The 27,539-nt window shown below is 38.8% G+C and overlaps 1 protein-coding gene across 11 annotated transcripts in view; it reads left to right on the forward strand.

The window, feature by feature from the left end:
- The first annotated feature begins 5,604 nt into the window (after window positions 1–5,604).
- Window positions 5,605–27,539, forward strand: part of acaca (acetyl-CoA carboxylase alpha) — a 31,487-nt gene continuing 9,552 nt past the window's right edge. Inside the window, exons 1-43 of one of the 11 annotated variants that reach the window (XM_014335568.2) lie at window positions 5,605–5,815; window positions 6,245–6,301; window positions 7,006–7,264; window positions 8,578–8,710; window positions 8,958–9,096; window positions 9,389–9,498; window positions 9,607–9,688; window positions 9,785–9,883; window positions 10,012–10,118; window positions 10,197–10,307; window positions 10,398–10,607; window positions 10,702–10,872; window positions 11,422–11,583; window positions 11,782–11,945; window positions 12,067–12,217; window positions 12,428–12,531; window positions 13,322–13,549; window positions 13,971–14,121; window positions 14,208–14,342; window positions 15,240–15,386; window positions 15,465–15,653; window positions 16,051–16,151; window positions 16,288–16,376; window positions 16,515–16,639; window positions 16,742–16,855; window positions 17,642–17,755; window positions 17,875–17,964; window positions 18,077–18,195; window positions 20,455–20,478; window positions 20,893–21,042; window positions 21,363–21,506; window positions 21,605–21,707; window positions 21,800–21,907; window positions 22,058–22,114; window positions 22,404–22,448; window positions 23,578–23,619; window positions 24,222–24,437; window positions 24,558–24,713; window positions 24,807–25,031; window positions 25,839–25,994; window positions 26,090–26,236; window positions 26,612–26,881; window positions 27,335–27,432. In XM_014335568.2, the coding sequence (XP_014191054.1) occupies window positions 7,035–7,264; window positions 8,578–8,710; window positions 8,958–9,096; window positions 9,389–9,498; window positions 9,607–9,688; window positions 9,785–9,883; window positions 10,012–10,118; window positions 10,197–10,307; window positions 10,398–10,607; window positions 10,702–10,872; window positions 11,422–11,583; window positions 11,782–11,945; window positions 12,067–12,217; window positions 12,428–12,531; window positions 13,322–13,549; window positions 13,971–14,121; window positions 14,208–14,342; window positions 15,240–15,386; window positions 15,465–15,653; window positions 16,051–16,151; window positions 16,288–16,376; window positions 16,515–16,639; window positions 16,742–16,855; window positions 17,642–17,755; window positions 17,875–17,964; window positions 18,077–18,195; window positions 20,455–20,478; window positions 20,893–21,042; window positions 21,363–21,506; window positions 21,605–21,707; window positions 21,800–21,907; window positions 22,058–22,114; window positions 22,404–22,448; window positions 23,578–23,619; window positions 24,222–24,437; window positions 24,558–24,713; window positions 24,807–25,031; window positions 25,839–25,994; window positions 26,090–26,236; window positions 26,612–26,881; window positions 27,335–27,432 (5,516 nt within the window). In that variant the 5' untranslated portion in view covers window positions 5,605–5,815; window positions 6,245–6,301; window positions 7,006–7,034. Of the gene's footprint in view, window positions 5,816–6,244; window positions 6,302–6,378; window positions 6,408–7,005; window positions 7,265–8,577; window positions 8,711–8,957; window positions 9,097–9,388; window positions 9,499–9,606; window positions 9,689–9,784; window positions 9,884–10,011; window positions 10,119–10,196; window positions 10,308–10,397; window positions 10,608–10,701; window positions 10,873–11,421; window positions 11,584–11,781; window positions 11,946–12,066; window positions 12,218–12,427; window positions 12,532–13,321; window positions 13,550–13,970; window positions 14,122–14,207; window positions 14,343–15,239; window positions 15,387–15,464; window positions 15,654–16,050; window positions 16,152–16,287; window positions 16,377–16,514; window positions 16,640–16,741; window positions 16,856–17,641; window positions 17,756–17,874; window positions 17,965–18,076; window positions 18,196–20,454; window positions 20,479–20,892; window positions 21,043–21,362; window positions 21,507–21,604; window positions 21,708–21,799; window positions 21,908–22,057; window positions 22,115–22,403; window positions 22,449–23,577; window positions 23,620–24,221; window positions 24,438–24,557; window positions 24,714–24,806; window positions 25,032–25,838; window positions 25,995–26,089; window positions 26,237–26,611; window positions 26,882–27,334; window positions 27,433–27,539 lie in introns of those variants that run through there. The other 10 variants (XM_005928529.3, XM_042223579.1, XM_014335567.2 and 7 more) reach the window with 10 other exon arrangements.

A 27,539-nucleotide genomic window follows, 5' to 3' on the forward strand; every position in this document is an offset into this window, starting at 1 on the left:
TATTTGACTGAATTATTTAACGTTAATTTTGCTTATTTTGTTTGTTCTTTTTTTTGGGCGGGGTCATCTTTTGGTGAGTTGTTGTGCATTGCAACCCTACATTTCGTAAAAATAAACCAACAACAAACAACAACAAACAAACAAAAAACAAACTTTTGGATGTGGTGCTGTCTATCATTGTTCTTAAATGCCAGGATATTTAATATTGATTTAAGAAGGGATTTTTCCCTTATTTTTTTCTCTAATGGTGATCAGTTTTATTTATGTAGTTACTTTATTTTTAAAAAAAGCTTTACATTTTATTTCTGTACTTCTGTTTTCTATTTCAGAAAAGGTCAGCCTATGTGGCTGCTCCTTATGACCCATCCTTCTTTGTACTGATTTCTAGGCAACTGTGGCCTTGGTTGCCCTTTAGACCTTATAGAACATTTTTGTCATCTTCTATTTTAAGTCACAGTCAAATGCATTAGAAGAAAAGGGGAGCTCTTGAACTTATGATCTTAATTCTAAACAAATTCTTGTGGCAACACATCTCGGCACTTTTGCTCCCCTCATCCAACACCCACACCTTTCCAGGAACAAACACTGGCAAGACAAGAGACAGATTTTAAATTGGACCGTTAGCTGCAGTGCCCTCATTTTACTGCCTGCATATTTTACATCTGTCCGCACACAGCATTACAATAGTCATAAAGCTATGGCATATGTTAGCTCAACCGTGTGAAAAAAAAATTAGCTGGACAGTGACACTATTTGTAAAGTGACAGTGGTTCACATAAAGCTGAACCACTGTCACTTGGTGACAGTAAAGTTGGCGTTTAATGACAGGGACAAATTTGAAGACACTAAATCATACTGGGAGAGTGTAAAAAAGGTCATATCAGTGTAGGACACACCTATTTGCATGTATACAAACAAATGTAGATAGCTGACTGTGTATTCAAACAAGATGATTCACACTGTTTTTACTTTGAGGTTTGCTGGGGCACACTGACAAATGGCAAAATAAATGTTGTCACTAGTTGTCTTGAGACTTAAAAAAGGAATACCTAAGTCTTCCTAATACATTTGTGTGTTAGTGAATGTTTAGAGCTTCTTTGTCTTCTGCAAAACTAAGTTATTAAAGCATAGAAAGAAAAAAGAAAGTTTTTTTTAAATCCTAAATCTCTTTTGTGATTGCAATAGTGTCAATATTTATTCCTGTCACTTGCATGTTTAGTATTACACTAATTAATTCTACTAATACTTAAAAGAATAATTTTGGTTATGTTAAAATAGACCAACAGTGCACTGAAATATCAAGTTTCTGGAGGCATGTGCTAACCTACTCTGAACACTGGGAGGGAAGCATCTATTTCACACTTCACAGTGTGCAGAATATTAGCTAAAAGACTGTTAACTTGCAAATACTTCAGTTTTTCAACATCACTGTGTCAAGAGAAGGCAATGCAGGCTCTATGATTGGATTTTTAAATCAATCCTTATCATCACTATGAGCTAAGATAAAAATGTTAACACAGATGGCTTAAATAGATGAGATCGCCTTGATGCAGTCATTCACTTAACATGGAAACAATTTAAAAGCTTTTGTTAATGTAAATTAAGCTTTTGGCATGTATCTTTATGTTAAAGTCAAGAAATAGAAAGACAAACGTTGCTCCTGCTGAAATCCCATAAATTCAGAACCACTTTGAGTGGTGAATGGTGGCTGCACATTAAGGCCTCTGAAGCCACCTAGTGGATCTAAGGTGCAATAATAATATATTTACACCTTTGATGTAAACTGGTAATCGAGGGTATTTCACTAAGGTTAACTGTCATAGTTTATCACAGGTATCCTGTTTTATTTTAACAACTGGGTTAAAGTGGTGTAGACTCTAACTAAAAGATGTACATTTAATGAACCAAATCATGTTTTGAATGAGCTAATTTGATTTCATTCTCTTTCAGTCTTTTAGGGCTTAGTTTTAGGACTCTTAGCCTGACGACCTGCATTTACACTTTCATATCATCAGAAACCTGAGCAAGCTGTTACTGTCTACACATGAATAGACAAAGTTTTAAGCGTTTTTACGTGGCTATCCACGCACACGAGTACGGTAAAAAAAAAGAAAAAATCAATGTTTAATTCGTCACATTAAGTATGAACATTACTTTGAATAACTGTCTTTGTAAAACAGTTTCACAGAGAGAATATATGAATTCAAGTCTCTTTATTTAAATACGATCAATCCTAATTGCTTCTCGTTTGTGATTAGAAGTGGGATTTCGCCGGAACCAGTTTGAATGCAGACAGGCCAGTTTCTCAGCTTTCAAACGACACAGCTAACGTGAGCCAAACGGGATATGAAATAAGTCTTCCGTTGACTACATCGTCTGCAGTCTATACACTCCACTTGCCTGCACTGAAGTGATGAATAAACATCTTTAATATACTGCACACTGAACGCATTTCTTTCTTAATTTTTGACAGGGGCGATTCTAGGATTAGAGCTTTGGGGGTGCTGAGCACCCAGAGAGCTGCCCAGCCAGGCAAGATAAACCTGTCTCTGTCAGTCCCTGCATCCTTAAATGTTGTCCCGAGTTCTCTCTGACTGTCACTTTGGTGCATTTAAACCCCTGTTCCTCCCTGTCCTCATCGTCTGTTGTCTTAGTCTCCGTTATCAGTCATCATAATTTTACCATCTCTGTGCAAGTCTGCAAATTTCTTTATTAAATCATAAGATTCTTAAATTAATCAAGTCTCTCTGTGCCTGGGTCCTCGTCACAAAACATGACATCACTGTTTTGTACATTTTAACACAATTTAATCCCCACATTTGTGAAAGAAAAGCAGAAGACTTTTTTGAAAAGTCTGTAACAAAACCATCAAATCTGATCAAGGTTATTTAAATGCTGCAAAAGAAGAATGTATTGGAATAAAAAAATACATATCCTAACCTTAATTACTGGAGGAGAATAATGAATGATGCTCATAGTGAGTAAAAAGTAAACTGAGTGCATTTTTTGGACAGAGATTAAATTTAATGTGTATGTATAATATAATACAGATACATAAAAACACTCCCAAAACAGAATAAATTATTACAAATAAATTATTACAAAATATTTAAAAAAAGAATATAAAAATGGAGGCAACTTTGCCTGTGGTAGAATGTATACAATGTATGAAAAAAATCTTTACTGCAGATACTAATTTTGTGTTGTAAGATTTATGAGTTTCATGCTTTCATAGTGGCACTTAGGAGAGCTTGACATTTTTCTCAGGTGGTACACACTGTAAAAAGTTTGAGAAACACTGATAAGTGTGTGTGTGCTTTTGGAAAACATTTAAAGCTGCTGTACAGAATCTTTGAAACAAGCTTAAAACATTTTTAGAATATAAACAGAGCATCTGCTTCTCTTTACAGCTCCTCACTCCACCAGGGCACCGTTTGGCACTTTCTGATAGTGCGCAAATGTGATGTACGTACTGCGGCAGTCATACAGACAACTGGACGGTCCAAAAGTTGGCCTACCTATTACTGGCTGAGGTTTTAGTAGAGTTGTGGCTGAACCACATAAAAATATATCATTAATTTTAATCAACCCAGTTTGTGTTGCAGATTCTTTATAGCAGCTTTAATATAGGGAGAACACAACTTCCTGATTGTGTGAGTAAAATCAGGTTTTTTCTCTTTGTCAGTTTAACAGTTTCTGTTGTGCCTGTCACTGTTCCCTGTCTGTTTTCTTACCTGGTTCTTCCTGACCTTGTACTTTCTCTTCACGTTCCCTCTTTCCTCTCTCCCTCTTTGGACTGACAATCATACACAAATAGATTGTATTCAATTAGATGAAAAATGACATTAATATGAAACAAATTCTATGAAGATCGCTAACAAAAAGTCCTCTCTCAGTGTGCTTTCAACCAAAAGGCAAATAACCAAACCACATGAACAACCAATAAAAGATATAAACATTGAAACACTGATCCAATATTATTCTTGATTGATGGATCATTTGATTTTACACTTTTACCTGAATGTGGCTCCTTTTTTTGAAAAAACTTCCTTATATCCATTATGAACCTGGCTGTCTCTCTGTACACAAACACACACACGCACACACAACAGGAGTTATAAGGTTAATGGGCATCCAGTCAGTTAGCTAGTTAGTATCCATTTCAAACAGGACAGTGGTAACAACAGCAGGCTACGGACAATTTAAAGTTTTAGATTTTAAATAGGCTGTATATTTCAATGGGAGCAACAGGACGGTCAGATGTCGCTGATTTAACTACAGAGCAGGACGGATTGTAGAGTAGCAAACATTGCCAGAAAACACGTTTTCAACACAGCAGGTTACCTGGTGTAATGTTTTTCAGCTAAAAAGAAACATGGTCTGACTCCTACCTAACTATATAAAGAGTAACTGAAGGTTAAATGCAGCTAATATGTCCTGTTTTAAGCCAGACACTAACACCTCCGCTCCGTTGCGTCTCAGCCACCATCCTAGAGCCAGAGCAGGGGAGAGGCGAGCTGGAACAAATCACTTTGGGAGGGGGGGTTATCTATACTTTTGTTGTTAAAATGTTACGTCTCACACAAGTACAGTACTGTATGCTTTTTATATTTTTAGTAGTGTGTCACACAAACAGCAAATATTGTCAAAAAAGTAAGAAATCTTTGGGGGTGCTTTGATTCATGTTAGGGGTGCTGAAGCACCCCCCAAAATGGGCTAAAATCGCCCCTGATTTTTGACATTCCCAGTTTGCATACGTAGTCCTCAAACTACCCGTCGTGAAAATAGTGTACAACAGACTTGTTAAATGTAGTCTGATGTTAGCGGGCTCACAGCATGCTTCAGCTGCACGCAGTCTACTCAACAACGACGAAGACCTGCAACCGCGAAACTGTGTGCTCGTCACAGATTCCGCACACCGAAGTTCAGTTCTGCTACATATATGTAGCTGTGTACATTGACAGCACATGCTCAAGCGCCACCTCTTCCGGGTGTCTCCCGGCCCTCTACCGCCTTAAACACGCCCACACAGATTAACTGCAATTTGATTGGAGCTTTGCGAGCGAAATCAGCATAGATCTAGCTGAACTAGACAGAAAGCATTCAGCGCTAACGTGTCGTTTACTGATATTTGATTACTAAGACCTTATTATATTGACTGGATAGAAGAAAAAACAAAAGCAAAAAAACATTATTTCTTTTTTTTCTGCTTTTGGAATGTTCATATATATTTTTAATCATAAGAATTCAGCAGATATAGTATCGAGCACCTTGGATGGATGTTACAAAAACACTAGCGTTTCGTTTGGTTTCAGCTGGTGTAGCAGCCGTGGTTATCTTGACTCCACAGTTTTCTTTCTTTTTTAAAATTATATTATTATATTAAATATATTGTATGTTAGACGTTATGTACAACTTGTAATTACAAGTTGTTCATAACGTCCAACATACAATATATTTTCTGTTTTTTTTTACGTCATTCCCTTATAAACGGAAGAATAGATAGACAGCCTGAACACCTAATGCTGAAGTCGTTAATATTGGGTGTGATGTCTTGGGTGTGATGTCTTTACTATCTAAACTAGTTCTATAGCGGAAGCTGCAGTCAGAGGTCAATGCCCAGGAATAACCTGCCTGCGCATCATCACATCACCCCACTCTCTGCTGTTTAAGCATCTGATGGTGATGTGTGACCTCATCATGATGTGATGTTTTCATCATCACTCGAAAGAGAGATGTTTGGCAGATACAATTAATTTATCGATCTTTTTAATTCAATTCTTTTTCAGGATTACGTGTCGGTTTATCTCCACCGGTGAGTCGCTAGCATACCTGCAAGTGTTTATCTCTTATTACTTCGCGTCTGCACCCAGGTTTTCACCCACACTGCAGTACAGTACACCGGTAGCCAGTACAGTACAGTCCGTGCTATTGTATTAGTGCCGTTACTGTGGAATTATAATTGTATTAGCGCCTGCCGGTAAGCTAGCGTTATTAGCACCTGCGCCTCAGCTTATCTGGGGTTGCTGGGTAAAGAAGCTAGCCTTCACCGGACAGGTAACCTTAACTAGTCGACTCAGCCTTAGTTCTTGTTTTTTTCCCCCCCTTAATTTTTCTTTTTCTAGAAGGCGGTTCTAAAGTTATGTCATTAAATAATGTTCATTGCGGAAAACAGAAATATGGGTCTATTAACAAGCTAAACATAGCTATCATTTCGTGATGTTCTCCTGGCTCACTTTTACAGCGTGCCTGTTTGCAGTGCTCGGCTTGTTTTTCTGGTCCCGCAAGCGCCTGCCGAGAGGTAAGGTGTGCCTTACCCGAGAGTCTACTCTTTCCATTTGCTCTGACAGGTGGGTTTTTTTTAACAGTTGTAGCAACTGGACAGGTAGGGCGACAGCAACATAGCAGTTAAGTAACGTCTTATCGTTTCCGCACGTGGCTGTTAATTAACGTTTTTTCGACCCTTCATGGTAAATTAACAAGGGGGAGAAGAAAGGGAATGTCAGTATTACTGTAGCAGATGCTAGGGTTTTGAGGAAAAACAGGAGTTTTAATCAAGCAATTGTCTTAATTATTTTGCTTCTGTCCACTCTTTTAAATAGCAGATGCAAAGTGTACACAGGACAACTGATGATTACAGTGCAACTCTGGCAAATAGCAAATTTGATTATATGGCTGTCTGCCTAAATAATGCTTCATTGGTTCTGTCTATATGATTACTGGTGACAATATAGCACTCATTACATTCAGGTGTTATTGTTTAATATTTTGTTATTAATATTTTATTCTAAGCAACTGTTTTGGCAGATCATAAAGTGGCATTTTTTTCCAGAGTGTGCACAAAAATGATGCAATATCAATTGCACTATCAAGAAACTTAAGTTCATGTAACCCACTTTTGCAATAATGACAAACAGCCTTGTGTTCCAGCCAAAGCAATCTGTGTCACACTGTACTCTGTGGCTCCTTTATAACTGTTGCAACCACTGCTCTGCTTCTTGTCAGTGTTTGGAGCCTGCTCCTGTCGCCCGACCATGGCACAACAGGACGGTGCTGCCAAGAAGATTCCGGCTGTTGCGGAATTGCACTCTCGCTTCATTGTGGGATCTGTGTCAGAGGAGAACTCAGAGGATGAAAACCAAGGAAAGGTGGACATACAGCTGGACGAGAAGGAGACTCGCTCCTTGTCTCCATCTTCCGGGAGTTCGGAGAGCACCTATGAAATGGGCTTCGACCACATTGATGGTCCTATGCACAATTTAAGGTTAGCCTGTAAACCTTCTTTGTCTGTCTGGCTTCTAAATGGTAATGCAACAGAAATATACATTTTATTCAAACATTTGTAAATGTCCTTCTAAAAGCTATATATAGCAAATGAGAGATAGGGATAGGGATCCTGCAACTTTCTGTGCTGTCTTTGTGAAACTAGCCAACATCTGTAGTCTAAAATAACACGCAGCATGCTCTGCTCAGATTATGTAGTTTTCCTTGGCTTCATAACCCTTTGAGCAACTTGTGAAAAATGCGGTTTTTCTAGTTGCACTCTACCTAAAGGTTCCTCTGTGCCCTCACTGTGTGAGATTGTCCTGGAGAGCAGTCATCTTGACTGCAGAATGTTTTTGTGGAAAAATGGTCAAATGATTTTTTACAGACAGGAATTCCCAAACTTTTGAAAGGAGCTATTCATGATAGTAGTTTTTAGCCTCTCTGCCAATCCTGTTTTTTTGGTGGGGTGGGGTTGTTTTTTTTTCCTACTGGGCTCCCTGATCTCCTGTGTTTTGTTATTTAAAGTTTTCGTTTTAAATTTAAGTTAAAAAAAAAATCTTAAAAAAAACAGTGCGTGTGTGTTTTTATGTGTATTTGACCTCTAAGTATAATTACTTGCAAAAACACTTGGGACATTAATTATTATCATTTCTTGCATGCTGACTTTCTTTGTGCCATAATCAGCAAGTTTACTTTTATTTGTGGCTGGTTTTGATGTGATCAGTTTCAATGAGGGTAAACTGAAAGACACTGGGAGGCACTACCGTTGTCAGAACTGGAAATACTGGATGAACGGGGGTTATGCTGCCCCGTCTCCCCACTCCCCCCACACACACAATCTCTTCCACATCTGGACAGAGTTGTTCCACGTCAAGATCTTTACAGTGATGCAACCATCCAGTGTCATGTCATATAGAAGCCAGCCAGCTAAACGGGCCCAGGCTCTGCCACACCCTGTCACGTTCCTCCACCCATAGTACCCAACTGTCCCAACTCTTCCTCTTTGGGTGGAGCTTTGATTTACAGGGCTCGGCAGTTTCTGTTGGAAGCACTTGCCCCAACATGTAAATGTGTTTGAACAAGAAATTCTACTCTTTTTAACAATTTCTTCCATTATTTTATTTCTAGGTTGTTGGTTTTTTGTTTTTTTTTTTTTCCTACTGTTGTCATAGATTTTTATTTATGGTTAGACATTCTGACCATTTCACCAACTTACCCAGAAGCTGTATAACCAAAGGGACATTATATTGATATTCTTTGTTTTTTTGTTTGTTTTTTTTTTTTTGTTTGTTTTTTTTTAAATTAAAACAGATCAAGCATGTCAGGCCTGCACCTGGTGAAACAAGGACGAGATCGCAGGCGTATTGACCTCCAGAGGGACTTCACTGTTGCTTCTCCTGCTGAATTTGTCACACGCTTTGGTGGTAACAGGGTCATTGAAAAGGTAAGAAATTCTGATCTAAAAAAAAAAAAAAAACTCCAAAAAACCCCAACGTGTTATATAGGGACAATAATTCTATACAATAATCTAATTTATAAACTCTGCAATAATAAAAAAAAAACATTAAAAGATTCAAGTTCAAATTGTGATATTATGTCAGTCAAATGATTCACTGTATGTGCATTTCATAACTTTCCTGCTATATTGTGATTAGACTATGTTAACAATAGTAACTGATCTCCTTTTTCAGGTGCTCATTGCAAACAATGGCATTGCAGCAGTGAAATGCATGCGCTCCATCCGCCGCTGGGCCTATGAAATGTTTCGCAATGAAAGGGCAATCCGTTTTGTCGTCATGGTGACCCCAGAAGACCTGAAGGCCAATGCAGGTGAGCTAAAGTTTGGTTTCCCCAAACAGTAGACTCATTGTATGTGGTACCACCTTCAGCATATTTTGAGGCTTTTGAGACAGGTATATTGACTTCATGATTTCTACATACAACATTTCAACATGATTTCCCTAGGGATTAATAAGTATGTTGATTCTGATGATTCTAAAATTTTACATTCAAAAATTTTACATTTTAACTATCTTATAGCTAATATGACTGGCCTTTTTTGGTATTATTGACAGGACTGAGAATAATTGTTCATGTTTTGTCATATTTTTTGTGCTTACAGAGTACATCAAGATGGCAGATCATTATGTGCCTGTACCCGGGGGGACTAATAACAACAACTATGCCAATGTTGAGCTCATTCTAGACATTGCTAAACGCATACCAGTTCAGGTATCACCAGAATATTTTTCAATAGTTTCTTCTGTAATTACCTTTCTTTCTTTTCTTTTTTTTCTTTTTTATTTATCATCTGGTGTTGTATTGTTTTATGTATTATAGGCAGTGTGGGCTGGATGGGGGCATGCCTCAGAAAACCCCAAACTCCCAGAGCTCCTTCAAAAGCATGGCATTGCTTTCATGGGTGAGGAGTGAGGGTCACTTTGTTGACCATCACCTGTTCTTCATTTGCCAGAGTAACGTAAGAGTAAAGTGTTAAAATTCTTCTCTCTTTTCTTAGGTCCACCAAGTCAGGCTATGTGGGCGCTTGGAGATAAGATTGCTTCCTCCATCGTGGCTCAGACAGCTGGAATTCCAACACTGCCCTGGAGCGGAACAGGTAGGTCATAGATTCTGGTGTCTGAATATTGTAGCTGGTCAACATTTCAGATGAAATAAAATATTAACAATGCGCAGTGACACTGACAAGTTTCTATGCTGAGTACATTTTGGGATCTTCTTTTTCAGGTCTGACAGTGGACTGGCCAGAGAATAACCAAAAGAAGAAGGTCGTCAACGTTCCTCACGACTTGTATGAGCTCGGCTGCGTCCAGGATGTAGAGCGTGGCATGAAAGTAATCAATTCACCTAATAGTGTATCATGGAAAATGAGTGTTGCATGCACTCTTTCTAACATCTCTTTCTATCACAAGGCTGCAGAGAAAATTGGCTACCCTATAATGGTGAAGGCCTCTGAAGGTGGTGGAGGAAAAGGGATCCGTAAAGTCAACTCTGCTGATGATTTCCCTAACCTGTTCAGACAGGTAAGTGAACATGTACAGCTTTTTCTGCTTTTTGGTACGGTGGTATTTTATGTATTCTACGATTTCAAGAATATATTTTATCTTTTCCAGGTCCAGGCAGAAGTCCCAGGATCGCCCATTTTTGTCATGCAGCTAGCCAAGCATGCCCGTCACTTGGAGGTTCAGATTTTGGCTGATCAGTATGGCAATGCCATTTCCCTGTTTGGCAGAGACTGTTCTGTGCAGCGACGACACCAGAAAATTATAGAAGAGGCTCCTGCTACCATCGCCACTTCTGATGTGTTTGAGGATATGGAAAAGGTATTCCCCCTCTAGCATCACTTGCACTGATAAATGGAAATTGGTACCAACAAATTTCAAGCTTGAATTAACCTGAATTGTTCTCGCCTCTCAGTGTGCAGTAAAGCTGGCTAAGTTGGTGGGTTATGTAAGTGCTGGTACAGTTGAGTACCTCTACAGCCAGGATGGCAGCTTCTATTTCCTGGAGCTCAACCCTCGTCTACAGGTGGAACACCCGTGCACTGAGATGGTGGCTGATGTCAACTTGCCTGCTGCCCAGCTGCAGGTTGGTCTCACTTATTCAGTAGCTCACAGTTGCATCATACACATTGTCCACTACAGGACAGTCACAGACTCTAAAAATAAGCATGCTTCACCACGGTCGATGCTATGATGGGGCCTCTGGTTGCTATGGCAACCAACGGCAAATGCGCAATGTGCAGAAACACTGAAGCAGATCACGGAGTAGCAGTGGTGGGTCACGTGGTCTGCTCTGCAGTGTTTAGGATTGTGTGTAAATAGGTCAGTGGCAATGAAGCTGAAGGACTGCGAGGGCATTGTAGGCAAGCTGATTGGGTGCTACTTGGGAGTGACACACTATCTGATTCAGTGCTCATTATCTTGGTTGGTTGAAAGATGGATTGATAAGCTTCAAATAGGCACGACAAAGAAATCTTTTGGGGGTTCTTTATTAAAAAATGGGGGGAAAAGTAATCATGGTCTAATATATGCTATTTAGTCAGACTGTTATCATTTTTCCATGCTAGTTTATGATCACCATGTGTTACGTTAATAATACCCTTTTTTTTTTTTTTTTTTTTTCTTTCTTTGTTAGATTGCTATGGGCATTCCTCTTCATCGGATCAAAGACATTAGAATGCTTTATGGCGTTCAGCCCTGGGGGGATTCTCCCATTGATTTTGAGGCTCTGTCAACTGCCCCTTCCCCACGGGGCCATGTCATTGCTGCTCGTATCACCAGTGAGAACCCAGATGAGGTAAGATTCACTCGTTCCTGCTGTGCAAAAGTTTTCCAGCCAAAGGTTACCCAACGATTCATATCTGCTGACGTTATTGTGTGACTGATATTACTTTTCAGTCTTCTTTTTTTTTTTTTTTAAAAAACAACAAGTACTATTATCACTACTGTTTGAATGTCCACTTTGCATCACTGTGTTTATGTTGTGTGATTGCAGGGTTTCAAGCCAAGCTCTGGAACAGTGCAAGAGCTGAATTTCCGCAGCAATAAGAATGTATGGGGCTACTTCAGCGTTGCAGCGGCTGGAGGGCTGCATGAGTTTGCCGACTCCCAGTTTGGGCACTGCTTCTCATGGGGAGAGAATCGTGAAGAAGCCATCTCGTGAGTATACTCAGAATTAAGAAACATTGATCTTATTATTTTTACTCCATTTTATTATATACACTTACCTATATGGATTATTTCTGTACAATGTCTAAACAGAGGTTATGGCTTCTTTTAGAAACATGGTGGTTGCGCTTAAGGAGCTGTCTATCAGGGGTGACTTCAGGACAACAGTGGAATACCTCATTAAGCTTCTGGAGACAGAAAGCTTCCAGCACAATAGTATCGACACAGGCTGGCTGGACAGACTTATCTCAGAGAAGATGCAGGTATGTGGAGATTATGCAGCTGTTGCCAATGGATGTTCTTAACTGTAATGACAGGTTATTTAATGTTTGACCTATATGTTAGTGTCTGCACTGAAACCACAATAAAACCAAATGTTGGGATGATAGTCTCTTTGGTTTATCCTCCTGATATCCACAGCATATAATGCATGACTGTTTTTGTGTAAGTTGTAAAGTGTAATTTACATGCAGGCGGAGCGTCCTGATACCATGCTGGGAATTGTGAGCGGTGCACTGCATGTGGCAGATGTTAATCTCAGGAACAGTGTTTCCAACTTTTTGCACTCTCTGGAAAGGTAAAAATCTAATGCAAATAATATATGGTCAAATACAGTACTGTGCAAATTCTCTAGCCTCAATCCTTTATATATTGCTAGGAATGTGGGAAATGTGTGCAGTGGTTTTTCTTTTTTAAACATACATAGGAATGCAGTATATAAGGCAAAAATTATTCTAATGAGCTTGAAAGTGAATATTTGGCATCACTACCTTTAAGTCTTCAACACAGCCTGCCCACATTGAGGCAAGCTTTCTTTTCATTTCTTGAAGTAGTCTTCAGGAATAGTTCTCCAGACTGGTTCCATTCTCTGTCGAGATGATAGTCAATGACTAAAGGTGTACCCCTGTGTGCATTTTCTATCCACGTATGGTTTTATTGCTTTGACAGTGTCTTTGGGATCATCGCAATGCTGAGACACTTTCTGATGAGGCTTTAGAGAACTGTAGAGGATCATTTGATGTTAAATATATATAATTGTTTTAGGCCCACCATTTGTCCAGTTTTTTCATTTTTTTTAAGGGCACACTGTATACTGTTGGTATTTTCCATAGATTTGGCTAAAGAAATGGGAACAGATGATTTGTTTTTGAGATGGGCTGCTAACAACAGAGATACAATTTGAACTTGTTTCTTTGCTAAACTGTTTCTTATGTGTAGAAGCATTACTAGTAAATTCGTTTTGGCCATTATTTAATATGTAAACAAACAAATGAGTTGTAATCTGTTGTAAGCCGCAGTAGAAACAATCATTTGAAAAAACAGCATTTTGAATAGATAACATGAGACACTCTGTACTCTCTGACCAGGGGGCAGGTGCTACCACCACACACGCTGCTCAACACTGTGGATGTGGAGTTGATCTATGAAGGTACTAAGTATGTTCTGACAGTGACTCGTCAGTCTCCCAACTCCTATGTGGTCATCATGAACAATTCTTCTGCTGAGGTGGATGTCCATCGGCTTAGTGATGGAGGTCTTTTGCTTTCATATGATGGAAGCAGCTACACTACGTACATGAAAGAAGAGGTGGACAGGTAAACAAAACCATTAACTGTATGAAAGAATTGTTACTATTGTAACTGTAAGTTTACCACATGACAACAATTTAAAAAAAAAAAAAAAAAAAGGCAGAACATTATTGAGGAAAACACGAACACATTGTAAAGTCGAGTCTTAATAGCTTACTGCGCTCGTCAGGCACTCTTTTTGGCTGCAGTGGTTATTTTTATATTTACATGCTTCCATCTCCCATTTCTGCTCGGTAGCACCTCATACTTTTCGACTTTCCTTTTTCTCCCTCCCTCACACTCATACAGTCTTAAAGGGCCATCCCTGTAACACTCTGGCGTCGTATTAAATAATTTTTCGTATAATAATTTAAAAAAAAATGTTCACATCAATCTTCTAATTTCTGGTTTGTTAACACTGTTTTTGTTTTTGTTTTTTTGTTGTCAGGTATCGCATCACAATTGGGAACAAGACGTGTGTTTTTGAGAAGGAAAATGATCCCTCGCTGCTGCGGTCTCCTTCAGCAGGAAAACTCATTCAGTACACTATTGAGGATGGTGGGCATGTGTTTGCTGGCCAGTGCTACGCTGAAATAGAGGTACATTAGTTTAATGGTTAGTTGTGTGCAGTCCACTATAAAGATGGAATCTGTAAATATACATATGGTTATTTGCAAATAAACAGGTGATGAAGATGGTCATGACCCTCACTGCAGCAGAGTCTGGTTGTATTCACTATGTGAAGAGGGCTGGAGCAGCATTGGAGCCTGGCTGTGTCATTGCCAAGTTGCAACTGGATGACCCAAGCAGAGTGCAGCAGGTACATTATGTCTCATCATTCCACTTTATTGTTGTCACAGATGCAGTATTTGCTGTGCAGCAAGTAGGATTGTGTATAATGCAAAATGACGGTTAACGTAATATTTTTGTTTACATCAGGTTAAATTAGAGCATCGGTTTTAACTTTGATGTCATTTGCCCATAAAAAGTATCTTAGCAGGTATCTTGGTAACACTGAGTATTAGTTTAAATATGCATGTGTTGCGTTTAATGATTAATCGCTTTATGTTCAGCTATATGAGGGGAACCAATGTGCAAGAAGAGACAGACAGACAATTAAATCTAACGGATGTTAAACTCCAGCACAAGCGTCTCAAACTAAGACGAATCGAATAGATACGTCACTGACACATATGCTTGCTTTCTACAAGCCATACCTGGAAAACACACACGCAGAGTCACACAGAGACACACACACACACAGAGCACACACACACACACACACACACACACACACACACACACACACACACAGACACACACACACACACACACACACATATATACATCCAGCCTATAAGCATTTATCTGCTCTACCATTGTATTATAATTACATATCATTATCTATGAGGAACCAAATGAACCAAAATGAGGTTGAGCTCACCATCATCATGAGTCTATATTGCACCCATATGGTGAAGCAAAGAGCAAAACAGCAGTTGAGTTCCCAAGAAATTGTAAAATTACCAAATTGAATAAATTAAAAAAATATAACACTTAACACAACAATTAAGCAGAGAATAAACTAAGCAGTGGATTAAGAATTGCTTATTTCACACCATAACCTCTACCTCCTACTAGAACATACCATTGACACGCTGATGTATTTTAAAAATCCAGTGACTTATTAGTAATCGGTATTTGTCTTGTCTCACAGGCTGAGCTCTACACAGGGACCCTGCCTTCTATCCAGGCAGTAGCTTTGAGAGGAGAGAAGCTGCACAGAGTTTTCCATAACACACTGGGTCATCTTGTCCACATGATGAATGGCTATTGTCTACCTGAGCCTTTCTTCAGTGCTAAGGTAAGAATTCATGTACACCAGTGTGCACACCAGCATTACTTTGCTTAGTCTTGAACACACTTCTTGTGTCTCTCCTAGTTGAAAGAATGGGTGGAAAGGGTAATGAAAACCATGCGCGATCCTTCTTTGCCACTGTTGGAGCTTCAAGACATCATGACGAGTGTTTCAGGTCGCATCCCCCCTGCTGTGGAGAAGGCCATCAAGAAGGAGATGGCTCAGTATGCCAGCAACATAACTTCTGTGCTTTGCCAGTTCCCCAGCCAGCAGGTGCATCACAGACACTTGCACATGAACCACATATTTCTTACTACACATACCTTATCAGCTTTTCAGACCTGAGCTCCTTATACAGTTACAGCCCACTTTCATGTGACCATTTTTTTAAAATGTATTTTGAAAACAATGAACCCAGTGGCTTCATGCAGAATGAAAGTACCATATCTAGGTGCGGGTGTGTGTGAGTGACAAATAGATTTGTGGTCCAGAATTTCATGTAGCTTTTAAATTTCTTTACATAGCCTGTAACACACACTTGTTAAGGAACGCGTTGTCAGTGCCAAAGGGATTAAATGCTTATCAGTCTCCACTGCTGGTGGGATTAAATGCTTATCAGTCTCCACTGCTGGTGGGATTAAATGCTTATTGTTTCTTCCTTTGTTTCCAGATTGCAAACATACTGGACAGCCATGCAGCTACTCTTAACAAGAAATCAGAGAGAGAAGTCTTCTTTATGAACACACAAAGCATTGTTCAGCTGGTGCAGAAGTGAGCAACATACTTTTTATCTAAATATCATCAAGTTTTAATCCTAGGGTTTAAAGTAAATGTTTTGTCTGTGTGCTTTATCTGCACAACAGCATACATTTTTCTTGTAAGACCAGAATGTTTTTGTGTCTAACAGGTACCGCAGCGGCATCAGAGGTCACATGAAGGCTGTCGTGATGGACTTGCTTAGACAATATCTAAAAGTAGAGATCCAGTTTCAGAATGGTGAGAAACAGTGATTTGACACTTTCTTGCTTGGATAGCAGAAACATTGCATTAGCATATTCTCACCACTTGATGGTGCTCTTAAACCTCAAGTTTCCTGTCCAGTTTTTAACAACGCTCTTATCTATCTGTCAACAGGACACTACGATAAGTGTGTCTTTGCACTGCGTGAGGAAAACAAGGGTGACATGGCCAATGTGCTCAATTATATCTTTTCCCATGCTCAAGTCACCAAGAAGAATCTACTTGTTACTATGCTGATTGTAAGTATCCATTCTTACTGATTTAGAAATCTCTATAAAAAAGTGATTTTCAGCAGTCGTGCCTTTATCATATTCTTCTTCTTCCTCTTCTTCTCCATGCAGGACCAGCTCTGTGGCCGTGATCCAACACTAACTGATGAATTGATGGCCATTTTGACTGAACTCACCCAGCTCAGCAAGACAACCAATGCAAAGGTGGCGCTGCGTGCTCGGCAGGTCAGAATTGAACTCCTAATCTTGTTTGACATACTACAATGAAATAACAGAATTTAAAAAAACAAAACAAAACTGTACAGCAATGAAGAAGTACTATTCGGAAACTAAAAGAAGTTAGTTGAAAAAAAAAAAAAGATCTAAAAGCCTGTTTGTTTAGCTGAAAAGCTTTTGAAATGGCAGAGGCTGTGGATTGGCTCAGGTAATGCCTAATTGGTAGGACTGTGGATTTTTTAACCTCTGGCGTAGCCTGACATGCACTTTTTAAGATAATTTGCAGCAACATGGGCCTTAAACTCTGTGATTGTTCTGTTGAGCAGTAATGTGCCCTGTAAGCACAGTATGAAACACAATGTCATAGTTTGTAGTTGTATCTAGCTTGCTCATTTTAGTAATGCAATAGCTAATATTCATCCATACATCTCTGACAGTCTGTGTAGAGAGAAGTTTTTTCTCTTTGCTGTTTTATTAAAAGCAACTGTTTGTCAAAGTGCAACATCAAAGCTCAGAATCACCTGTGATCGCTGAGCAATACAGAAACACCAACACAACTATAAATGTAACTCACTACCAGACTTTATTTATTTAGTATTTTCCCACCAGATGTCACTATATGCTCTCAGTTTCTTTAAAAATAAATATAAAGTAAAACATGTGACACATTAGCACAACAAAGTGTGTAGCTGAAACAGTGTAAAGGTTGACACTGTCAGAAAATGTAAAGGAAAGCATAATTAAGTAGTGTTTGCTGTGCTATACCTGAAGAGCACATTTATCTTATTCTTCCAGGTGTTGATAGCTTCCCACCTTCCCTCTTATGAGCTACGACACAACCAGGTGGAGTCAATCTTTCTCTCTGCCATCGATATGTATGGGCACCAGTTCTGCATTGAGAACCTTCAGGTGAGCATTAAAGGGCAAGAGCAGTAGTTGTGGCTGTGCATGTGTTTCACAACAACAGACAAAATGTCCAAGGTGTATGATTATACTTTTTTTTTTCTTTGTTATTTTTCTTTCTCTAGAAACTGATCCTTTCAGAGACATCCATCTTTGACGTTCTCCCCAACTTCTTCTACCACAGTAATCAGGTAGTCAGGATGGCTGCCCTGGAGGTGAGAGGAATAAGAGTCTTGTTTATTAATCAGTTTCTCTGAATTTAAGTTGAACAAACTTTACAAGCACTTCACATATCTGACCAGCATTGCCTGTCTTCAATAATGTCAGGTGTATGTTCGGAGAGCATACATCGCCTACGAGCTCAACAGTGTTCAGCATCGACAACTGAAGGACAACACATGTATAGTAGAGTTTCAGTTCATGCTTCCCACTTCACATCCCAACAGGTATTGCTCATGAAAATAGCTGAAACGCGTACATGTGCATTACTATTCTGCTGTCCTGACCCCCCTCCTTTCCCCAGGACGCTGTGCCATCAGTAATTCTACTCATACTCTCATGTTGAATTTTTCATTAAAAGTTAGCTTTTATCAAAATTGCTTGCAAGGTGACAACACAACAATAATAATATTAGTCTGCGTGTTAGCAGCGGGACCTGCAATGATGTGCTGCAGTTGCTGCTTATGCCTGTGTTTCTAAATAGAGGAACCTGAATTTTTCCTGTCTTACAGTTTTCTACAACATTTTATTATCTCTTTTTTTTTTTTTAAATCCCAAGTGAAGGTGTAGCATGGCTGCATAAAACCTTCATGACCTATTATACTGTAACTGTTAAAAGATAAATAATACTTATTATTAAGTACAGTGGATATAAATAGCATACTCACCCTAGTTAAAATGCCAAGCATCTGAGAAATAAAAATTAAAACCACAATAAATAATTCTCAACTTTTGGTACCTTTAATGTGACCTATAACCTGTACAATTCAATTGAAGAAACAAATCAGCATAATAAGCTGGTTGCATAAATGTGCACAACCTTTAATTCAGCTGTCTGCAAGAAACTTGAAGGGTTTTTTGTGACTGGTGGTAGAAATGTTTCGAGTTCTGTCCACTCCACTAACACTTAAGTTTCCAGCTAAAGAAAAGCAGCTCCAAAGCATGATACTGCCAACACCGTGCTTCACCTTAAGTACGGTAATGCATATAGTGGTTTTAGCACCAAACGTTCTGTATGAAATTGTGCCAAAAAGTTCAACCTTCAGACCGTATCACATTTTCCCACAAGCTTTTAGGAGACTTGTGTATGGATGTTTTCTTTGTCAGAATAGGCTTCAGTCTTGCAACACTAGCCCATAGTATAGACATGGTGTAAATGTCAGCAAAATCTTATTAGGACAGCTGAACTTTATGCGAGGTTAACGAGAGTCTCTAATTGATGACAACTGTGTACTCAAGAAAACTGAATGCCACGTTTAAATTAAAAGGTGCTTCAGTAATGTACTAGTTTTAGAGGTGTGCATTTTTATGCAGCCAGCTTATTTTTTATGTTTACATTTTTTTTCCCCATAACAGATTGGTTTGTTTTTCTCTTGAGTCGTACAAGTTATAGGTCACAATAAAGGTGGGAAGAATTTTTATAATGATTTATTGTTGTCTCATTATTTTTTTCCCCCAGCAGGGATGTGTGCACTTTTTATATCCACGATCCCTGTTTTTTTTGGGTTTTTGTTTTTTTTCCTACCTCTGTGTCACTGTTCGCCATTGTTTTTCCTGTAAATGTTGTCATGTGCAAAAAAAGAAGGTATTTTTCACCACTGAAAATACTTTTCTTGGTTTGTTAAAACAGGACTGAGCAATTAAGCAATTGAGAATCAAGAGTTTCAGGTCATGTGCTCTTGCTTAAGTTCTGAGGGGAAAAAAAACATCTGGCACAAAAAAAGTCAGAAGTTATTGTACATGCTCAGTATTTGAAAAGGTTTTTAACAGACACAGTACTGTGGCATTTCTGTTGCACTCACTCAGTTTCAGCAGCTGGGTTCAGTTCGTCCATGTGTGATTGCATGTTTTGTGTATTTTTTGTTTGTTTCAATGCATTTGCTTGTGGTTACTAAGTAGTGCTTATTTTTTGAAATCCTTGCACTCATCCATCCGCATGCTTGTGTTTTACTGTGTATAAATTAACCTTCATTTTTGCATCATTATTTGTGACATACAGAACGGCATGAGAGTGTGACGTGATCCGCTCTTTGTTCAGAGTTAGTCTCTGAACAGGGTTTGTTTGTTTCTTTTTGGATCACGTGATGCATGTGTAGAGGAAGCAGTTAAGTAGCAAAATGTGTGTTTATTGTGAGAAAGAGTTATTTACCATAATTTTACCATTCATTACATCCATTTCTATATGCAGTGGATGCATACAAGATTCTGAAACTCCACCCATGAAATTTTCCAGTCTCCCCCCCCCCCTCCCAAACACACACACACGTACAGAGCACCAAGGATACAAATGTAATTGGCTGCATTTACATCAGATGTGTTTCTCGTTAATCTTTTTATGTGTGAAGTCACAGAATAATTTGATTGTTCCTGGTGCAAAAATATGTTCAGGGACACATATAATCACATGCACACATTGCTACACCTTAAATGTCTTCCTTCTGATGCCTGTCACTAACCACTTGATAATCAATGTTATTTGATTGCAGAGGGAACATCCCCACTCTAAACAGGTAAAACATTCTTTTAATTGCATCAACTACCGGTGACTAGCTAGCTGGATGAATAAAGCTGTAATTCAAGTTGAGATTAATTATCTAGTTGTTGGTTATAAAGCTGTTTTATGTATTTAGATTTAGTAACTTTGGTCTAGTCTGGTTGATAATTGCAGAGTAATTTAATTTTACTGACATCTGCATGGCCTATGGCATTCAACCTTTCTGCCAAAAAATGTCTTTACTGATGGGTGCCTGTTTCTGTTGAAATGACTGCTCTGTATCTAACTGCTGCGTGTATGTGCTTCAGTATTGTGCAAGTTTAAGATAACTTATGTATGTCATATAGTTTAAGATGATCTCATAAAATTTCGGTAGAAATCATATACTAGTGCGCATCTCCAAAACTGAAACCTCTGACTGTCCTGCCAGGAAAATGTTTCCTTCAGTCCTGGAAAATCTTAAAGTCATGGACACTAAATTAGAGGAAACTAAACCCCAGGACCCTAAAGCACCAGAAAATGAATCACAGGATGATAATGCTGAGAAGAAAAATGCATCAGATTTGGATACTGTGGACAGGTTTGACACATAAGACCTCTCGAGTGCTTATACAAGCTGTAACTTTGGGGTTGCCTGCTTACAATCAAAGGACTAACACACATCAAAATGAAACTTGGATACTTGAGGGGTCATTCTGGTGGTTTTACGTTGTCTTGTTCTCTGCAAAGTGGTGTTATCGTAACAGGATATATCTAAATGTCCTTGCCTACGGTATAGCTCTTTTCCTATGTTCATTCCTTGGTGGTGTTTTGTTACTACTTGTTTTTTTTTTTGTTTGTTTTGTTTGTTTGTTTTTTAACATTCAAGCCTTTTTTAATATTTCTCTGTCTACACCTTAGGATGTCATTCTCATCCAACCTGAATCACTACGGCATGGTGCACATGGCCAGTGTGAGCGACGTTCTGCTTGACACGTCTTTTACACCACCCTGCCAGCGCATGGGAGCCATGGTGGCTTTCCGCAGCTTCCAGGAGTTCACCAAGTCAGTCCTTGTGTAAAAGAATTCTAAACTTGAGTGGTTTTTATTGGGAGGTAAAAGTATCACTAATCGTTTTTATTTATTTTTTAAATATTTTATAGGAACATAACGGATATGTTGAGCTGCTTCTCTGACTCTCCTCCACAAAGTCCAACCTTCCCAGAAGGAGGCAATCCCGTGCTGTACGGTGAAGAGGACAACAAGGTGAAGAGGGCAGACTTGTACTAGTCACTAGCCTGTCACTGACCCCTATAATTAAGGATTCGAATTAGATGTGTATTTGCTTTGTCACCCAGAGTATCCAGGATGAGCCTATCCATATCCTGAATGTTGCTATAAAGACTGACAGCGACATTGATGATGATGGCCTGGCAGCTATGTTCCGGGAATTCACTCAGTCAAAGGTGGGAGACATCTACAGCAAAAACCTTGTATCTTTTCAGTTAAGAAAATGGATTAGAATATATATGAGATGACTTAGCTCGTTCTTATCATCCTGACTATAAATATATATATTTATTTCTTTTTTTAACAACATTTTTTTCTTATTCCAGAAATCTCTGCTGTTTGAACACGGCATCCGAAGGTTGACTTTCCTCGTGGCTCAAAAGGTGAGGCTTCTGATTTAAAACTTAAAACTCAGAAAACCATCCATCTTCACCATCAGCTGCCTTGCATGCCATCAGTTCGGCACTACTGAACCGCATGTACCAAAATATCAGAAATAAACTGAGCTTGCATCTGACCTTTTTGTTATCACTAATATTTTATTAATTTGTTATGTGTGGCAATACTGTAGTAATTGTGGTAATAATTTGCATTTGAAATTTAGCTGGTTTTCCTCTTTTGTCTCTGTATCTCCTTCTGCATGCCTTGCTTTTGCTGCATTTTTGATGACAGGATTTCAGGAAGCAAGTCAACTGTGAGGTGGACCAAAGGTTTCATGTAAGTAATGGAAGGCAGAAGAATTCTGTCGTCAACAGTGCATTTGTTTCACAACCAACACAAATTACATAGAAAGTGCAAAATATCACTGTAGATGTTGTTGGAAACGCCACCTACAGGAGGTAGATTAATGATAGTGTATTAACATGCATACACTAATTCTGTTTAGCACAGACTTTTTTAATCTTTGCCAAATTGCAGCTGCTTTTTTTTTTTTGTTTGTTTGTTTGTTTTTTTACAGCTCGGTTATACCAGCTTAAATAAATCACACAGATTGTGAGCTCATCATTTTTAGATGGAAATGCCCTATTAGTGATGGGACCACACATTTTAGCCACATAAGAGTTTGAACCCCCAGATGTAGCAGTTTTGTGATGTACCATTTGTCTTTCAGAGCTTGACATATTATCAAGAGACCAGTTGCATTTCGATGACAGGGATTTGAATAGAAAAGACAAAGTCATTGTCATAATAACAGATGTCCCTATCATTGTGGCCGCTACTGTTTTATGCATGCTCACTCTGAAAAGATTTTTCTTCAGTTCACTATATATTGCAGTGGGTCATTTGCAATCAGTGTTAAATCATAGCTATGAAGGTTTACACTGTGTATACTTTTGCAGTCATCTGATTATTATGTAGCTTGTGGTGTGATGAGGGCGTCTCCAATCCATCTGGCATTATTTTGGCAAGTGGGAGACTTCATGTGATAACATCAGACAGGCCTACCAGGCATTATTCAGAGAATCACTGGATCTCTGAAAGGAGGACATGTTTTATGCATTAGAATGTAATGGGTGCTTATACGTTGAGCCCATTGCTATTATTATGTTAGCCCTCTGCTTTGGTGAATACATAGTGATTTCTTGATAGGTAAATTATCGCAGTAAAAGAACACAGGGCCCCCTGCGTGTCGATTAAGGTCCTAATTGTGACTGTTCCTTTCCATATAGCTATTTCAGCAAAGATCATAATGGCTTTTTTTGAGCTGCTGTAATTAGGCACAGTTGGTGAAAGTCTAATTAATTTGTCATTCTTAACACAGAATTGCTGTCTTTATAGAAAATGTAATCTGTTATGTACAACATTTTGATTCATTTATTTCTTTGTCTTATGATTATTTACACAGAGGGAATTTCCTAAATTTTTCACATTCCGTGCCAGGGACAAGGTAGGTGCTCACATAACACAAATCCAAATCATCACTGTCATATAAAATGTATTTTTGCTTGAATGTCAAATTAATGTTGAGCCTATGGAGAAGGGACCTCTATTGGAAAGATGAATATACTGTGTATTTAATGCACATGTATGTCGGATTATTCCCATGACAATGAAACAGCCTGTTTAGGAAAAAAAAACAGACTGACCACCCGTTCCAAGCAGTGTTAACTTTCATTCAGTTGCAGTCAGTGATGGCTCTTCATTTCTGTTACTCCTGATAGTTTCACTACAATGACATGACTAAAACTCATTAAACTAATGAACTCTTTAATTATGTCCCCCATTTAAGAGAAATGACACCCATTAGCAGCTTTCTGAGATTGATATTGCCCATGACTTAATTTACTTAATACAGTGTGTGGCTCATGGGCGTCTTTTTACACTTAAACCAACTGAGCAATCGTGAAATTGCCAATTTAAACTGTGTCTGTTAATGTTAGAGGTGCTAGTTAAGAAAAAAACTGAGGTGCTCAGTAAAATATTGAAACAAACTTGTCTCTGCAGGACTGTGTTACTGTTTGTTATTGTATCCTGTCTGTGTCTCAATAGTTTGAGGAGGACCGGATCTATCGCCATTTAGAGCCTGCATTAGCATTCCAGCTGGAGCTCAACCGCATGCGGAATTTTGCTCTCACTGCCATTCCATGTGCCAATCACAAGATGCACCTGTATCTGGGTGCAGCCCGAGTGGAGGTGGGCACAGAAGTTACGGACTACCGTTTCTTTGTCCGTGCCATTATCCGCCACTCTGATCTGGTAACAAAGGTAAGATTACAAGCTTGGTTTTGGATGAGAAACTTTCTATTTTTTGCCTTTAATTTTTAGCCCCCAAATTCTGCCGTGTTCGATGCTGTTGAGATTTATTTTTTCCTCCTCTTTTATTAGGAGGCCTCCTTTGAATACCTTCACAATGAAGCAGAGCGCCTGCTGCTGGAAGCTATGGATGAACTGGAGGTGGCTTTCAACAACACAACTGTGCGAACTGACTGTAACCACATCTTCCTCAACTTTGTCCCTACAGTCATCATGGACCCATCAAAGGTCTGGGAAAATATTACCCACAAATATCTGATTGACAGAGTAAATTACTGCCACTGTGTTTGCTTCCTGCTAATCTTTTCCTGTGAACTTCAGATCGAGGAGTCTGTGCGCTCCATGGTGATGCGTTACGGCAGCCGTCTGTGGAAGCTTCGAGTCCTGCAGGCCGAGTTGAAGATTAACATCCGCTTGACTCCAACGGGGAAGCAAATTCCCATCCGCCTCTTCCTTACAAATGAATCTGGCTACTACCTGGATATCAGCCTCTACAAGGAGGTCACTGATGCCCGAACGGGACAGGTGGGGCCCAAAGACCGACAGGTGGGGCACTCATACATCATCCATCTCATCTCCTTATTGTCCATTCACTGGTAAAGGGCATCAGCTCCTTCCTGGAAACCTCAGCTTGTAGAGTACAATTTACCAGACTCTGTTGTAAATTTCTCATTGTATATATCATAATAGAAACTTCAAGTTTTTATTATTTGGAGTAGAGATCCAGTATGGTGTCTTGCCCATAGCCCATTGGACAGTTCTTTTAGCAATATCTTTTTTCTAAACTCAGGTAACTCAGGTAAGATATGCGAGATTCATCAATCCAGCCGTCCATTCATCTTTCAGTGGTCACGGCCATCCATTCAGTAGTAAGGCAGTGCTGAAGAGATGAAAGCTACATGAAGCAATGAAGGAAGATTTCTGTCATCTTCAACACATTTCATGTCTTATTTTTGTCTTTTTCCCATGTTTGCTCTGTGGTGGCTTTAATGGTTCCATAATATAAGAGATTCACAGTTTGTTTTTTATGTGAAGACTGTTATATGGTTACCAACAAAAGTGACAGCTCGAAGTGTTTTAGCTGTACTCATTTCATGCATTAAAATGTAATATTGTTGGGAGGATAAATAATGAAGTAATAACACATACTAAAGTTGCAACATAGTGAGAGTGCTACATGAGACGAATTCTTTTGATGTCCAGTAACTATGAGAAGTGCTTTTAATCATTATCACATTTTTTTAGTTGTTTTTTTTTCCCTGTCATGTGTTTTCATCTTGATTTCATCTTAATGCCAAGGTTGTTGAAGAGATCATTGTATCACTAAAGTGACCACTTCTGGCCTTTTTCCAGATTATGTTCCAAGCATATGGAGACAAGCAGGGCCCCTTGCATGGCATGCTCATCAATACACCATATGTTACCAAAGACCTGTTGCAGTCTAAACGCTTCCAAGCACAATCTCTGGGCACCACCTATGTCTATGACTTTCCAGAAATGTTCAGACAGGTACTGTACAAAAACGTGCCTATTATATTTAGCTTCTCCTTAGATATACTAAATAATAACATATTAACATGCTGCCTATTTTATCCTATCTTCAGGCTCTGAAAAAGCTGTGGCATTCATGTCAGGCTTATGCCGACTTACCTCAGTGTCCTCTTCCTTCTGAGCTGCTCACCTTCACAGAGCTGGTTCTTGATGCTCAAGGTCAGCTGGTACAGATGAATCGACTGCCAGGGGGCAACGAGGTCCGTGTTTAAGCTTGAAGCATGAAAACAAACCTTGAAAAGCAGGAATTTTTGACATTGACATTTTTTGACACACTCGCCTCTTATTTCAGAATGTACACATTTTCTTTTGCTCTGATGCAATAAAGATGGTAGTATAGATAAATAGATGACTGTATATATTATACTTCTATTTATTCCAAAGATGTAAAGCTGCGTTCTGATTCTGTCTTGATTCAACAAATATGGAGGATTCCACACTTTTTATTCCACCGTTGAGCAAACGTGGTCAAAATCAGAAAAACAACTATGCAGCTAATGTGGATTATTTATTGTCTAATACTTACAGATATTCTGTATTTATTGGGTTAAAGTTTCCCTATTTGATCTCTCCAGATTGGCATGGTGGCATGGCGGATGACCCTGCGAACCCCAGAGTACCCAGCAGGACGTGAGATCATTGTCATAAGCAATGACATCACACACAAGATAGGCTCCTTTGGGCCCCAGGAGGACATGCTGTTCCTGCGAGCCTCAGAGATGGCTCGGGAAAGTGGCATCCCCCGACTCTATATTGCGGCCAACAGCGGTGCACGCATCGGTCTGGCAGAGGAAATCAGACATATGTTTCATGTGGCCTGGCAAGATCCAGCTGATCCTTACAAGGTCAGCCAGCAGAGTCTCAGAGACATTAGGCTATACTTAAACTTTAATTTAAATTTGTATAGAATTTTTTTTTTTATTATTTTAAGTGAAATCCACTAATCACTATTTGTAGATAATTATTGAGAATATTGTAATATTCCTAATACTTATTTTAGTAAGTTTTAGTTATTTAGTTTTCCATAATTCTAAAAGATTTTTTTGTTTCAGAATTGCTGTCATTATCTCAGTGTATTTGCATTTGAAGGTTTATTATTATGTATTAAGTATTTATTTTTTACTAAAGGTGTAGTATATAAATTCTGAGACTAATCTGTTCTCTCAATTATTTTTTTTTGTTCTTTTTTTTCTGTCTTTAAAAAAAAGTTTCCTGACTTTTTGTCTGCTGCATCTTCATTTTTGTCAATTTTTAAGCTGTCAACATTATTTCAGTTGCATGTTTTGTTTTTCCTACAGGGTTTCAAGTATCTCTACCTCACACCTCAGGATTACAAGAAGGTTTCAGCTCTAAACTCAGTGCATTGCGAACATGTGGAGGATGAGGGTGAATCGAGGTAATTTTTTTTTTAAGTATGCATTAATAGTTCATTTTGTATGTGAGGATATGATTTTATAAGCTTGTAATCTTCAAGCTTCAAACACAAGATGTGACAGATTGAGA

This window comes from Haplochromis burtoni, unplaced genomic scaffold, assembly GCF_018398535.1.
Source record: "Haplochromis burtoni strain Fernald_Lab_line unplaced genomic scaffold, NCSU_Asbu1 Contig_115, whole genome shotgun sequence".
NCBI classification, from domain to species: Eukaryota; Metazoa; Chordata; class Actinopteri; order Cichliformes; family Cichlidae; genus Haplochromis; species Haplochromis burtoni.